Below are 15,765 nucleotides of genomic sequence, written 5' to 3'. Positions count from 1 at the left end.
GGAAATACATCACCTTTACATTTAAAATAAAAGGATACAATTTTATATCATTTGGCTTATAATTTCCAATCTCCATGCCTTTGCACCTTCATATTACTTGATCCATATCTCTACATTTTTTTTTCCTGCCTGGAATATACCCCTTCTTATCTTTACCACATAAAATCCCTAGTTCCCTTCAAAGATCAGTTCAATGTCACCTCCTACATGAGGTCTTTCTTAACCTTCTCTGTTATTTGTGTCTCTCCTAGAAATATATGTTTTACTTTGTATATCTTTGTACTTATAAGAGTTCATGTTTCTTCCTTGAATAGAATGTTTTCTGAGAGCAAGGATTATTTTGTTTTTTACTTTGTATCCAAGTGGCACATAGTAGACATTTAATTAGATATTTGATTGACATTTAGACAGGCTTTGATTGGAAAAGTAAGGAATGGTAAAGTTTACATAAAGTTATTCTGTCAGCTATTGAGAATCCACAAGAGGGTATATATACTAGAAACTAGACACATTTAAGAATTACTTTTGGCTAGAGTTGGGAATGACTTGGGGGAATTCTCATAAGAATAACAAAAGTATACACACAGATTATTTGTGGCTTCCCATGGTGATAGCATAAAGAAACATTTAGCTATTTCAGGCATAGTTGGTCCTTTGGTTACTAAGTTTTTAACTCAGACTAGACAACATTATTTTCAGTGGTTAACATGGTAGAGTGAAAAAAAGCCCAGACTTTGGAGCCCAGAGTTCTGGGCTGGAGTCAATACTACATTGGATTACAGATTTAGAGGTAAAAGGAATATTCAAGACCATCTGCTCCAATTTAATTTTATAGTCATATGAGAAAACTGAGATTCATCAAAGTTAAGTAATTGATTCAGGATCTGGATTCTAATTCTAACTCCATCATTACTAGATCTACCATTTTTTTCACTTGGAATATAAAGAGGGTTAACTAAATGAACATTAAAAGCTCTTATGATTCTAAGACACTATGATTCTGGCTTGGTAAAACCTTCTATTCCTGGGATTCTGGATTCTGAACCAATATAAAAATTCACAGAATGGATGATGAGCTTAAACACATAGATCTGTTTCTAACCTCACAGAATGAATTTGACTTTTTCATCTTTTCCTGGTACATTGTGTCTACTGCGTTTTCCAATTCAAAATCCATATTCCTAGAATGAATGATGAGGATAAGCATGTAGATCTGTTTTTAAACTCATAGAAAGAATGAATTTGACTTTTCCATTTTTTTTTCCTGGTACATTGTGTCCATTGTTTTTTCTAGTTGATTGGTGTATTTCCAGGAGAGTAAGATGTGAAATTGGTGTTAATTTGGAAAGACATGGGGAGAATTTGGGCCTGCCAACAGACTTATTATTTATTAGTTAGGTATTTTTAGATTGTAAGGAAATGTGGAGAAAGCAGAGCTGCCAATGGGATGTTTTAGAGGGAGAAATTGGAGCTGGCAGGAAATTTATTTATTTTTCATGGGGGATAGCTGAAGAGGAACTGAAGCTTCTCGATGAAAGGATGATAGATATCTCAACTGGGGAAAGTCATAGGGACAAAAAAAGATGTTATCAGAATCACCAAAAGTTTTAGTAACTGTTCAAAGGAAAGAAAGGGAGAGAGGACCCTGCAGTAGAAAAAGTAGCCAGGTGCTCTGTAGGAGGAAAAGGCAGACATAGACCAGAATAGAGACAAAGCTGACCAAAGGCTGGGATTTGGGCCTAATGTTGTCACAAGTGGGATCACAATTTCTGAAATGGAAGGAATTGCCATGACCATTTAGTCAAAAAACTCTCTCTACAAAATACCTGCTAAGTCTCATCTAACTTTTGCTCAAAGACCTCCAATGAGGAGGAAGTCAATACTCACTACCCTTCCCACCCCTCTCTAAGTTGGCACCTTTTAATTTTGAACAATTGTGAAGATGTTTGTTATTTACTCTTTTTTGGTATTTATATCTTTTAAACTTTCATTGTTTCCTAATATTTCTGCCTTGTGGGGTCAAATCAAATGATGCTGTGATAGCATCAGAGATCTCATAATCTATATTCCTGCAATTAGGACTGAAAGCAATCCTACAAGCCATTGAGACCTCATAAAATAGCTCACTGATAGAGTACTAGAATGGAGTCTAATCTCAGCTACTTACCAAGTTATATGACCTCAAGCAAATCAGTTAATGTCTTTCATATTCAGTTTCTTTATCAGTAAAACGGATATAATATTATCACCAATTCACAGAGTATTATCATAAAATGAGGTCATGTATGTAAAAAATGTACTGAAAAATCTTAAAATGACATGTAAGTGTTATTATTTATTAATATTATTATCCCAAACCCACTCATTTTATAGATGGAAAACAGTGAAGATGGGAGAGATTAAATGCCTTGCCTAGTTCTTTTATTAATTTAAATTTTTGACTCCATTCAGTAGTGTGTCAGATGTATTTTTATTTTTCTAAAATGAGAGAATTAAAATTAAAAAACAAATTTAGTTAGCATTTAACTTCCCATAGGTTTCTTTCATTTTTATTAATAGTAATTATTGTGCCAGGCATTATACTGGAAAAGGAGGGGGGACTGGAGTAGAGGAGAAGATCTGTATATAGATTAGCCTTCGTTCTTAGAAGGAAACCTAAACAAAGTTTCCAAAGACATAATTGATGTTTCCATTCCTCTTAGAAAAAAATGCATGAGGTGTCAAAATGAAAAATGCTACAGAAAGATCCTAGCTAAGGTCGGCCCTCTGGAAAGCTATTTTTGAAGAAAGCATTTAGTTTCTTGGCCTGCTCATAGCTGCCAATTGTTAAAGAAGAGCCTGCTTCCTCCCTTTCTCCCCCATTAGATAATTAGAACCAAACTGGTGAGGAGTCCTTTGACAGGTTGTCTATTTCAAGAAAGTATTAAGGTCACACAGAAGTAGTCTTGGGCCAAGAAGAGAGGATTCAACGAAAGAATGCTGGACATAAAGCCATTGGACTTAGGTTCAAATTAGATAAATAGACAGATAGATATAGATAGATTGATAGATATAGATCTCTCTATATTTGGGTCAGTCCCACCCCACTGGTTGGAGTCTGGGAGGGGCAGCTGGCAGAGAACAAGAGAAACAATACAAGGTCAACCTGAGTGATCCTCAGCAAATCATCCCATTTTTCTGGGTGTTCTATTTTCCTCAACTCTAAAATGATAAAATGGGACTATCAGTTGTCAAACTCCCTGTTGTTTTTACTGCCAATACTCAAGAGAGCAGCCTGAACCAGATTAAAACATAATTGGAAAATGCTTAACAAAATTAAAATATATATATATATATATACACACAATATGATATAGTTAATGTGGATTTGTGATTTTCTACATTAGTGCTCTCCTTGAAGGATTTTATTTCTATTTGAATTTGGCACTATAAGGCTGTATGACCTGAGGGTCTCTTCCATAACTATATCTATCAATCTGTGTGAAGATACCAACTGTTTTCTCACACTCTTACAGTTCAAGTCAAGCCTAGAAGACAGAAACATGCTTTTCTTTGTTTTGTACATGTTTTACAAGGTCACAGATAGAAGGATTCTAGAGGATAATTAGTCTTATTTAACAGATAAGAAAACTAAGATCCAGTGAATTTACAGACTTGCCCTAAATCACACAACTGTTTAGTAGTCATGTTCTTTTCAGTTTCAAGTCTGCCAGTATCTCTGAAATTCTGAGTATGATAATTATATATTTTTTGGTTCTATTTACTCCTATAGCATCTTTCCTACATGATTAGAAGGGAGAATGCAGCTAGATTTTTTTTTCCTTTCTATTCTTAAAACAGTTCCCTTTGCTTTGTTGATTACCATTCAAACTGTCAAAAGAAGAAATGGCATCCTTCTTCATGCCCTGCCTCCCCCAATACCCTGCTTGCTTTCTACCCTGCTCTCCACAACAAGTAGAAATGGTTTGTTTTCCCTAATCAATGTATGCCCCACAGTACTTTCTGGTGATTACTGATCTATTACAAGTGTCAATAAATGACATTTTTCAAGTCTATATATATTTTTTAAGTTGAATGTTTTTGCAAAAAAATTCAATCTTCTTCTAATGGGAAAGAAGTTGTCATCATCATAATATTGTTAAGCAATGGAGTTTTACAGAGAGAGTCCTGTTTCTGGGCTCAGGTCCGAATTCTCCTACTTCCTATTTATGTGACCTTGAAAAATTCAATTAAAAAGGTTTTTAAATTTAGGTTTAGAGTTGAAAGGGACCTTTTAAATGGGCCATCTGTTCTAATGCCTTCATTTTATAGATGACAAAAATGAAAAGCAGAAAAGTGAAGTGGCTTGCTCAGTTACATAGGCTTAAATACAGGTTTTTCAATTCCAGATTCAGAATTTGGGGCTAAGGGATAGGAAGCAGAGAATATCAGATTATGAGTACAGTTGCCCTAGATTAAGAGGTCAGTGTAACATTTAATTACCATCAATGATTGGGTGAGCGATGTTACCCTAAGGCAGGACTGACACTCAGCATGGGAATAATTCCTCCAGGCCTATCCCAGAAGAACACCAGTTCTCCATGTTGGCAGCAATGGAGAGCAGGGGGGTTCTGTTAGTGGTCCACTACAGGGCTCTAGGTCCACCTACAGATAATACAATAATGAAATGTGTTTTTTAAGCTTTAGATCATATGTGTAGGCAAACTTTTTATTTCTACAAGTTCTCTTTTTTCCTGAAGGAGGTGCTAGTATATTTTGTGTTTATATTATACCATTAGGTTGACACCATCATTTCCCCTGTGGCTACTTTCTGTTCTCTGTAAACCCTCTTGTCATGAATTCCCACTACCCTTCTCACTTTAAAAGGTTCATATTTATACCTTATTCTTTCCACTGCTGCTTTAGTAGCAATCTGGGATTCTGGGCATAATCATTTGACAACAATTCTCCATGAGTTAACTCTCTCTCTCAAGGAAGAAGCTAATGTTCTTTAAAGGTTTTGACCTTTGTCCTCCAGGTAGGAAATAAGGCATAGCATGATTATTTCACTTGACAGCCAGGGGATTCTGTTATATCTGGATGCTGTCTATTTTCTTTAAATTTGCCCTTGGAAATGAAGACAGAGTAAATGCTTAAAGATTGCAGTGAGAGTTTGAAACCTCTCTGTTTGGGTTAAGATCGACTGACCTTCAAATGCGCTACAAATCTAGGCCTGAGCTCAGAGCTCAGGGGATGTTCATTTGATCTTTGTTGGAAACCTGGTGACATTTGGGGTTAAACATGATTATCTATGCTTAGTAGAGGACCAAAAGGTGTAGAGCTGAGCAGGCAAGGAGTGCCCTGGAATGTAAATACCAAGGCATTTTAGCATTACAGAGTAAACAAATCACTTTAAATACTTTGGGGGCTGTTTTAGCTTGTGAACTGTATACAAAGGCCTGTTACCTGGGTTCTGCCACTCAGGCCTACATTTTTTCCTTTCTTAAATCAAGCAATTTATGTTTCTTCCTTTGGCAAAAAGAGGTAGAAGGAAGTAGGAAAATATGAGTCCACTGAAGGCAAGAATTATTTTTGGTTTTATTGTTGTATTCTTAGCATTTACTGATAATTCATATAGAACAATACACTATATACATAATTATGCATATAAGCATGTGAAAATACATGTGTGTATATAGATTATGTAGCTTATATAATAGATATATCTCAATCCATCCACATATAAAATCTCTGCTTTTATATATATGTGTATATATTTGTACTTCACCTGGACCTGTGATTTTATTACTCAGGGAAATAACTAAACAAATTTCTTCTAAAAATGGAAATTAGTCTAGACTCTCTACTCTTAGTTTCCTGAGGCCTTGAGGTTAAATGACTGGCTCAGGATAATACAGCTAAATATGTCAGAAATGGAATGTGAGCCTGGGCCTTCCTGGTGCTGGAGCTGATCGGCTTTCTATCCATTGTTCCACACACCAACCCTCATATAGTGCCTTGAACTCCAAAGGCACTTGTATACATGCTTTTTAGGATTGCTATTTTTTGAGGAATGAGGGCTTGTATGAAATTGCATACTTTATTAGAAAATCATGGTTGCTATGTTAATGTAAGAGGATTCATGTGAAAGAAGACCAGAATGAAGGAAGGAGGAAGGCAGATCTCTAAGCTCTTTATAGAGCTAGGGAATGAATGAATCTGGGAAGGAAAGATCTTCTGGATTTATGGCCAAAGCAGGAATAACTGCTATTTACATTCAATCTGAATCTAGCAGAATTCAAACAATGATCAAATGGAGCTTGGCCTAGGACCTATTGGTGACCAATTAGAATCTGATTGGTTTTGTTTTAAGGCCTGGTCCTTATGAAAGAAATCTTTTCTTTTCTTTTTACTGAGGCAATTAGGATTAAGTGACTTGCCCAGGGTCACACAGTAGGAAGTGTTAAGTGTCTGAGGTCAAATTTGAACTTGGTCCTCCTGACTTCAGGGCTGGTGCTCTATCACATTGTGCCACCTAGCTGTCCCCCTTATGAAAGATATCTAGCCAGTAAATAAATTAAGAGGGTTCAGACATGCAAAAAAATAATACATGCTTTTAAGAGCATCTGTAGGTCAGGGTATGATACCCTATCTGAACAGAAGGAGGGAAAAAGGGAAGGAAAGAAGGAAGGAAGGAAGGAAGGAAGGAAGGAAGGAAGGAAGGAAGGAAGGAAGGAAGGAAGGAAGGAAGGAAGGAAGGAAGGAAGGAAGGAAGGAAGGAAGGAAGGAAGGAAGGAAGGAAGGAAGGGAAGGAGTCTTCCAAATGTCCAGTTTCAGGCCAGCTTTGCTCACAGAAGTGGTTGTTTGTCTTTTATTCTCCAAGAGGTCCATGACATCAGGAAGATAATAATATGATATGCAAGTGAATTGGATTTAAGTGAGAAAGAGCTCAATAGAGATAAGGAGATTGGTCTGTTAACATCTGCCTGTACTTGAGAGAGAGGTACTTCCTACTGGAAATAGGAAGAAGAAAAACAGTGAGAAGAAAGGACAAAAGAAAGACCTTCATCCTCTTCATTCCAAGAAGGCTACCACACATTCAGGTCAAAATGAAGGAGAACAAGACTTTCAGGTTGAAGAACACACATTATGGTCCTAAATATTTACTCCTTTCATTTTAACTTTTCTTCCCAGAGACTGAAAGAATTGAAACAACGGGAATTTGCTCGAAATGTAGCTTCTAAGTCATGGAAAGATGAGAAGAAACAAGAAAAAGCCCTCAAGCGGCTACATCAGCTGGCTGAATTAAGGCAGCAGTCTGAATGGTGAGAATGAGAAGCTCATATGATACTTTAGAGCTTTGGTTTTCCTTAATGACAACATTATTCAACCAGCTCAAAGCCAAATCATCAAACCCATATAAAGTAGTACCAAATAATAAATGCTTCGTGTGTATATGTATATGTGTAATAGTTAATATTTATGTAATATGGATATGCTTTCAGGTTTACAATGCTTTTCAAAAATAATTTCACCTTCAAAACAACCCTGAGAGATGTATTATCCCCATTTTATAGATAGGTAAACTGAAGCAGATAGTGAGGTGACTTTCTCAAGATAAAAATAGCTGGTAAATATCTGAGGCTAGACTTAATTCAGATTTCCCTGATTCCAGGGGTTATATTCACTATATCATCTAGCCATCTCAATTCAGTCATCCATACACATCCATTCATACACACATATGTACATACATGTAAACATCTATGTGTGTATGTGTGTATCAATCTTTTGTTTTCACCTCACCTTTATTTATTTATTTATTTATTTTTTTTGCTAAGGCAATTGGGGTTAAGTGTCTTGCCCAGGGTCACACAGCGAGGAAGTGTCTGAGGTCACCTCACCTTCATTTCCAAATCGATTGTTCCTATTCCCTTCTTCAGAGATCTCAACAGTATGTGAAGTATCTTATGCTCACAGTCCACTAGCCTTGCAAAGAAGGTAGGGAAGAATAATAAATACTTCTAATATTTAAAGTCCCTAAATTAATTACTTGTCATTTTAGGTTTTTCTCTTCTAAAACTATTCATTTGATCCACCCTTTAAGAAAGAACCAAAGAAATAACAGCATTTAGCTTATTAATCTGACCTAAATTTACATTTTCTTACTATAAATTGAATACTATAATTTACTTGGTTTATTTTATGTCATCAGAAGAAAATTGAATGGTAATATCTCTTTGATTACTCTGTAAATTCTTTAATATCACTTTGTATTCATTCAAACACTTGAGTAAATGTCATTATCAATGGCTGGATGACAAACAGATATGTAATTACTTCATTTACATTTTCTTCTTAGTGCTGGCTAAATTAATAATTATAAGGAAACAAGAGTTATACTAATAAAACATTGCTACTAAGAAATAGAGATTTTATGTCATCCATTGAATATTTCAGAAGAGGAAGTTGTTCCTCCAAACCCATTTTAATTTACAAGCTGATATGTGTGTACCTATAAATCATTATGCAGAACACTAATGCAGCTAATTAATTTACTGCTATCAACCTGATAAATTATAAAATGTATGGCGTTTTCCCAGTAAAAAGTGTTAGTTGCTTAAATGAATGGTAGGCAATCTTTGTAGTAAGTGACTTAATTACATCACCACTAATGGGTAGTCAGATTTCTTTCATAGGAAAAATATCTCTGTTTTGAGGCACTCATTCTATATGAAATTGTAGTTAGCTTTTTGCAATGTGTCAACACAATCTGGAACTTTTAGTCAACTTTTTATACACAGGTCTTTATTTCGATTGCCAGATATTTAAATGGGTCTGGTCTGCATACCAATTTTCAACCAATATCATTAATGGGCTTTGTTTAAATTTTTACCCATGCCTCATTTCATCGTCCTTAACCAGATGTATTTCTTTCAACATGATAAAAACTTAAATGAGACTAACCACCCAATAAAAACAACTGGGGGTTTGGAGGGAAAGTCCATTTGTAAGATATTGTATAAAAGTGGTGGTATGGTTGTTTCTGGGTAGCCAGGGAGCATGATGGTGGATAGAGCCCTGAGTATGGAATCAGGAATGCTCATCTTTATGAGTTCAAATATAGCTTGTGACTTCTAGGCAAGTCACTTAATTGTGCTTGCCTCAATTTCCTTATCTGCCAAATGAACTGGAGAAGATATTTGCAAATCCAGCTGTTATCTTTCCTGAGAAATATTTCCTGCTTCAGACCAAAAAATAGAATTACAGAGATTGATTGCTTCTATGATTATATATGTGATGAGATCCAGTTAGTTTTTACAAACTAATGTTTCATTTATTGTGGTGTCACATTTTTAAATTCATTCTTTCTTTCAACAAGCATTTATTAACCACCCATTCCATGCCAGGAACCATTCTAAGCTCCAAGTACAAAACTGAAAACAAAACAAAACACAAAGTAATATTTTAGTGCTAATCCCCTCCCTCTGGAAATCACTTTAGAACTATTTTGCATATATTTTATTTATTTATATTTATATTCATATTTAATTTTTTGTTTATATTATGTTTCCTTACATTAGATTATAAATTCCTCAAGCCCAAAGTTTCTAGAGGAAGTAAAATTTGAACTGAGATTTGAATGATAGAAATTCTAAACAGCAAAGTTTAGGAGGGAGTACATTATATATATATAGCATACACAAAAGCTTGTAAAAAGAAAATTGAAAGTTTTGAAGGGAATAGCAAGCCTTCCAATAAGAACAGATTATAATAATAGTAATAGTAAATAAATATTTAAGTACCAACTGTGGGCTGCACACTGCACTAAGAGCTAGGTATACGAAAAGAGGGAAAAGACAGTAGCAGTAACAATGACAGTAGTAGTAGTTGTAGTAGCAGCAGCAGCAGCAGCAGCAGCAGCAGCATTTATATCAATTTAAGATTTGCAAAGTACTTTACAAATATCATCTCATTCCATTCTTACAACACTCTAGGAGAAAGAGGGCATTCTAACATTAAATGACTTACTCAGAATTACATAAATAATTTCTAAGTGTCTCAGGAAGAATTTGAACTCAGCTCTTCCTGATTCCAGGTTCAATACTCTCCACTGAGCCACTTAACTGCCTTTGAAAGTATGGAGAAGTATATGAAGGATTATGTTCAGTATACCTAGAAAGGAAGGCCTGAAATTAAATAATTTGAATCAAGTGAACTAAAGAAATGATTAGGAAGGTAAGACTTGGCAGTTAACAAGCATTGGAGTACATACTACACTCCAGGCACAATGCTAAAGTCTGGGGATGTAAAGGCCAAGGTACATTTAAACTGTGCAACATTTAAAGAAAAAGAACACTGGAATGAACATCTAATGGGGAAATATTCCAGAAAAAGATATTTCAGATACTGAGATTCCCTCCAGGAGAAGAATATAAGCTTCCTGAAGGCAAGGCAATTGTTATATTTGTGATCTTTGTATTCTCAGGTCCTTATTGGATTTCACCACTATTAGATATACAACATAATTTATTTTATTTTATTCTCTGACATGTAAAAAGAAAAGAGAAACATCATCAAAAACAAATCAAAAACAAGGAGGGGAGAAATAGAACTGAGATGCCCCCAAACTTCAAGTTAATTAAATAAGTAGAAAAGAAAAATCAATAACCCTTTAGATGCAATTCTTTTTTTTAAAGTTCTTTTATTGGTTCTTCTAAAGATAACTTTTCAACAGTTCCCAGGAAATGACTTGAGATCTTTTAAAAAACCTTCTTGTAATTTTGAAGGAAGATATTCTATGGAAATATGTTAGTTTTTCCTTGGAACTCTAAGAAAATATAAGGTAGAGACCTGGTTATCTTTTATGTATCTGGTTATAATTTTAAAAAAGCTTTTAAAGGTAAACTAATATTAGCTTAGAAGTTGCCATTACAAAGCAGGAAAGTCATGCCTTCTGTTAAACTGAGCAAGGGATCTGTTAGAACAGTCTGGTTAACTGAAATACTAGCAGTATAAAACTTCCCTGAGATGACTCTGGCACTGTTCAAATTTCTATGGTATTGAATTTAATTCCTGAGTCATTGAAATCATATTTGTTACATTTTCAGTGTTTCTGGAAGTGGACCAGTATTTAAAGCACCAAGAGTGGCCCCAGAGAAGCAGTTCCAACAAGAAGTTATCCCATTTAAGGAAGGCAGAAATGCAGGATATGTGAAGAGCTCTGTTCTCCTTAAAGGTAAAAACGTCCCCAGAAGCATTTCTAGCAAACGTCAACTTACACAAAATCAGCGCTCATTTCAAAGTGAAAGACATTTTTTGTTTGGAAGTCGGGTCCTACAACCACTTTCTGATGGTAGCAATCCCTGTCACAGGACTGGCGTCTCTTTCTCCTTCTCCAAAAAAACTCATCTAAAATTGGAGTCCTCTGCATCAGTTTTCAATGAAAACACAGAAGAAACATGTGAATGCACCAAATCACCCACCCACAAAATAAAACAAACAACGGTGAGCTGGAAGGGTTATACTTTTTCAGATGGAGAGAAGCCACACACTGGAGGGAAAATAATAAATAATCCCCGAAGTCATATTGAAAAAATAATCTCCAACACTGTTCCTCTAAGAACTAAAGTTTTAAAGGACAAAAATGACACTCATGATAGGATATTACAGGACTCCATCAACGTCCATTCTTCCATGTCCAAATCTCATATTCATCTTTCAGGTATAGATTTTAATTCTTCATTTGCAGAAAAAGATCATGGAGAAGAAATGAATGAGGTTGAAGACTCTCCAAAAGGTCATAACTATCATCTGTATCAAACAAATACCTTTTGCACACCACAGAACACATATAAGCACAGTGAATATAGGTTATTTGAGTGTCTGAATGAGTTCTCACCATCAACGGGAAAAGAACATTCAATTAAGCTAAATCCTAGCTCCAAAATGGACACCAGAATAAAATCTATTGAAGAAGCAGGGACAGCTAAAAGAAATGTGGAAACATTGGTAAAAGATACATTAATCCATGGAGAAGATTCCAAAGCATTGCCTTTCCTCCATGTGCTCAGTAAAGATGGTAGCACCAACCTCCAGTGGCCCACTGAGCTTCTGTTATTTACAAAAACAAAACCTTGCCTCTCTTATGGCTGCAACCCATTGTATTTTGACTTCAAACATTCTCAAAACACAAAAGGAGCTAATAAACAGAGCGAAGAGAACACAGAATGTTGTATGGAGGCTTCTGGGACTAATAAAGAACAGGAGAGTCAAGCCTCGGGATTAATCAAAGACAAACGGATAGTGATTCAAGAAGATAATCAGTCACTGAAACCAAAGAAAATGAAATGTAATCTTGATGAGAAATGTTCCCTGAAAAAGTATCAATCAGGCCTCAATAACTCTGAGCCAAATGTGAATGAACAGGGAGATAGTGGAAAAAATCCTAAAGTGCCTGCTCATCTCCATGCCTCTAAAAAGGATTGTGTAGTCGAGAGGCATCCATGTCAAACAGAATCCATGGGACCTTTGAAGGACCATTTGCATGGTTGCCAAAGGGTAACTCTGAGCGATACCAGTGAGGTCAAGTGCTTTTCACCCTATGTCTCTAGGACTAAAAAACATAAATCTGCTACATGGGATACTCATTTGAGGTACAAATGTCAAAACCAAGACTCTTGGACATTCAGTTCCAGTCTAGCAGAATGTATCACCACTGCTGCAAGTGATGGTGGGAAGGACTTCCATGAAAATATGAATGAAAATCACCTTCAAGTAGTCCGAGAGTCATCAGAATGCAAAAGGAATGGAAGTTCTGATAGATGTTGGAAATCCTCCTCTCCAAAGTCATCACTGGACAGACAGTCTAGCTCTTCTGACATCTCTCTTTATAGCACAAGTAGCCACAGGAGCACTTGCTCAAGTCAAAGATCCAGTGAAAGTGGCAGAGACGTCTTGTCTTCTGTGTGTAGAAAGGAATGCCATCCCAAGGAATGGCACAAAGAATGGTCAAGTAAGCACAACTTTCTGTCCTGTTCCAATGAGGATGAAAGGAGTAGCCATTCCCTATCAAAAAGTCAGAGAGGGGGAAACTGCAAACTCTGGAGTGGATTTAGAAATGAAAAACAATCAAAATATAGGTATACTCACAACAGGGATAAGTCAAGGCAGGGCAAGACTAGACACTTATGTCTAGGTCCAAAAGCTAGTAAACCTGTGGAGGACCCCAGCCCCCACAGTTGTTTCACAAGACATTCTAGAAGTAGTGACAGGTCCCCTGAAAATCCAGAAATCTGTAACAGAACTTCAGGCTCTTTTTTAAGAGAGAAGACTGATTATCCAGACAGTGGGATTCATGGGGACATAGAAAACCCTTATGGTTCCAACCTGGGAAAAGTAAACCTTGTACCATATACCTCTGACCTGATCAACTGGCCACAGCGAGATGGAGACAGTGGAACTTCAATGATCCCAGAGCTGCACATTTCAGAAGGAGAGAAAACATCACTGACAGCCCTAAGACGGTCAGATGGAGAGCACAGAGAGAAACATCAGGAACAAACAAACAAGGGTGAGGTCTTTTCAGATAGCTGCCAGATGGAAGTGGAGGATCCCTCACAAAGTCACTTTGCAATTAAGTTCCCAGCTCCTGTACATAGCCCACCAGTGTTCCCTTTGTTTGAAGAAACACAGAACATAAATAAAGTTGCCAAGAATAAAGGCAGTTTGATGCAAAGAAGTGTCGAGAGAGACAAGGATGAAGGATCACAGACAAAGAACGACGTTGCTTTGTCAGACATTGGTGATGAGAATAATCTTTTTAAAGGTATAATTCAAATAGGAACAGATTATCGGTCCCCAAACATAAAAATGAACACTGCTCCAAAAGAACAATTGAGCTGCTCAATTAGTGGAACCCAATCTTTTATACAAAGCTCTGACCCAGTACCAAATAATTTCCCTGGTGCTCCACCATCTATTAGGTATTCTAGTGTTGTTAATTCAACAGAGACCAAAGAGGAACAAAAAAATTTAGAGCGACATGATGTAAGCATGGACATGAATGAAGTAGAAGGGAACATCAGCTCTTACTTTGACAGTACTATGCAGAAGTATGGTGAACCAGAACGGGAAGCCTACCACAAATCCATCTCCCCACCTTTAACACAGCAGCCCATCACCTTTACACCTGATGAAATAGACAAATACAGGCTACTTCAGCTGCAAGCCCAGCAGCATATGCAAAAGCAGTACCTGTCCAAACATCTTAAAGCCACAGGCCCCCCTGCCTTCTCCTCTGCCACTGCGATGCCGTCAGTGCCAGTCCATCAGCACACGTCCATTACAACCATCCATCATACTCTTTTGCAACACTTTGCTGTCTCTGCTTCCATGAATCCTCATGGAGGTCACCTCCCTATAGCTCACCTGCATCCCCTCTCTCAAACACACTTTACCCCTATCTCATTTTCACCTCTGACTCCCGCCGTCATCCCTACACACCCCACGTTCTTGGCTGGGCACCCCCTCCATCTAGTCCCTGCTGCCCACATTCACCCGTCCCACTTAGCCCTCCAGCCATTGCCTCACGCTGCCTTTATTCCAACTTTGTTCAGGCCCCATTTGAATCCAGTGACAGCTTCGATCATTCATCTGAATCCTTTAATTCAACCTATGTTTCAAGGGCAAGACTTTTGTCATCATTCTTGCTCTGGTCAAATACAGCAGTTCAATCGAGTAAAAGAAGTGTTAAATGTTTCTGCACACTTGAACTAACAATTACCTCTCAATTTGGGGGGAAGAGGGTGTGTCTTAAGAAGAGATTGTGTCTCCCTACCAAAAGATGTTTGGGAAATGAGGTTTGTGATTGTGGTCAGAATCCAAAGTTGTTGGAACTTGCATTCTAGCAAGATTGGGTTTCATATAAAATTACTAAGCATTTGATCCACATAGTTTTTTCACTTGAAAGAACAATATCCTTAACTTCAAAATAATTTCTTCAAAAAAAGAGGTACAAATGAGGAGGCAATGTTACATTTTGGATAGACTGCTAGGCATAGTATTAACATTTAAGGGAAAAAAATGGCAGCTGGCAAATAACAAACTACATATTTGACATGAACAAGCAATTTGATTTTTTTAATTGAATAGAATAATCAGTCAAATCAGTTCTTTGACTAAATGGTTCTTTGACTAAAATGCTAACAGTTGATTGGTCTCTTAAACTCAAAGAGACTAAAGATCTGTCTCTAGAGGCAAAGGGAAGCGATAAAATTTAAAAGCAATTAATTTGAATCAAGGCATGCATCTTTTGACAAATTTATTGCCTGCATTGACTATATTACTATTAACTTACCATCTTATGCCTAGGTAGAAAAAGACCATATGCAACTGCAAAAAGTTCAGTCAGGGTAATTTCAGATGCCCTACTATTTATCATTTTCTTATGAAAACAAGTATTCACAAATGAGTTATACAAAATAAATTAAAATTGGGATAAAAATCTTTCTTCTATCTAGAATGCCAACAGCACTTATAAAATTACCATCAAGTGTTTTCAAACACAAAGAAAAAATAGTTTAAAGAAACAAGTACTTAATATAGTGTCAAAATAAAGTATTTATGGAGGTAAACCATTAAAATTCTATTTCATTGTTTCACAGTAAATAAAAATTTCTCAGAATCTGAACATGTATCTCAGAATGGTGTAAACATAAAGCAGACTTTACATATGGTTTTCAAAAATAATTGTTTCTAGTCCACAAAATCTAAGCTTTCTCCATG

General features: G+C 36.4%; 1 protein-coding gene across 1 annotated transcript in view; it reads left to right on the top strand.

Moving 5' to 3' along the window:
• The window catches only part of ZNF804B (zinc finger protein 804B), a 562,419-nt gene extending 547,362 nt beyond the window's left edge, over positions 1 to 15,057 (top strand). The window contains exons 3-4 of the mRNA XM_074266595.1: positions 7,174 to 7,304; positions 11,091 to 15,057. Of these exons, the coding sequence (XP_074122696.1) occupies positions 7,174 to 7,304; positions 11,091 to 14,757 (3,798 nt within the window). The 3' untranslated portion in view covers positions 14,758 to 15,057. The remainder of the gene's footprint in view (positions 1 to 7,173; positions 7,305 to 11,090) is intronic.
• Positions 15,058 to 15,765: the final 708 nt, after the last annotated feature.

The sequence above is a fragment of the Sminthopsis crassicaudata genome, chromosome 5 (assembly GCF_048593235.1).
Source record: "Sminthopsis crassicaudata isolate SCR6 chromosome 5, ASM4859323v1, whole genome shotgun sequence".
Lineage (NCBI taxonomy): Eukaryota > Metazoa > Chordata > Mammalia > Dasyuromorphia > Dasyuridae > Sminthopsis > Sminthopsis crassicaudata.
Note: the sequence above shows the minus strand (reverse complement) of the source record. Positions and strands in the feature narration are given on the sequence as shown.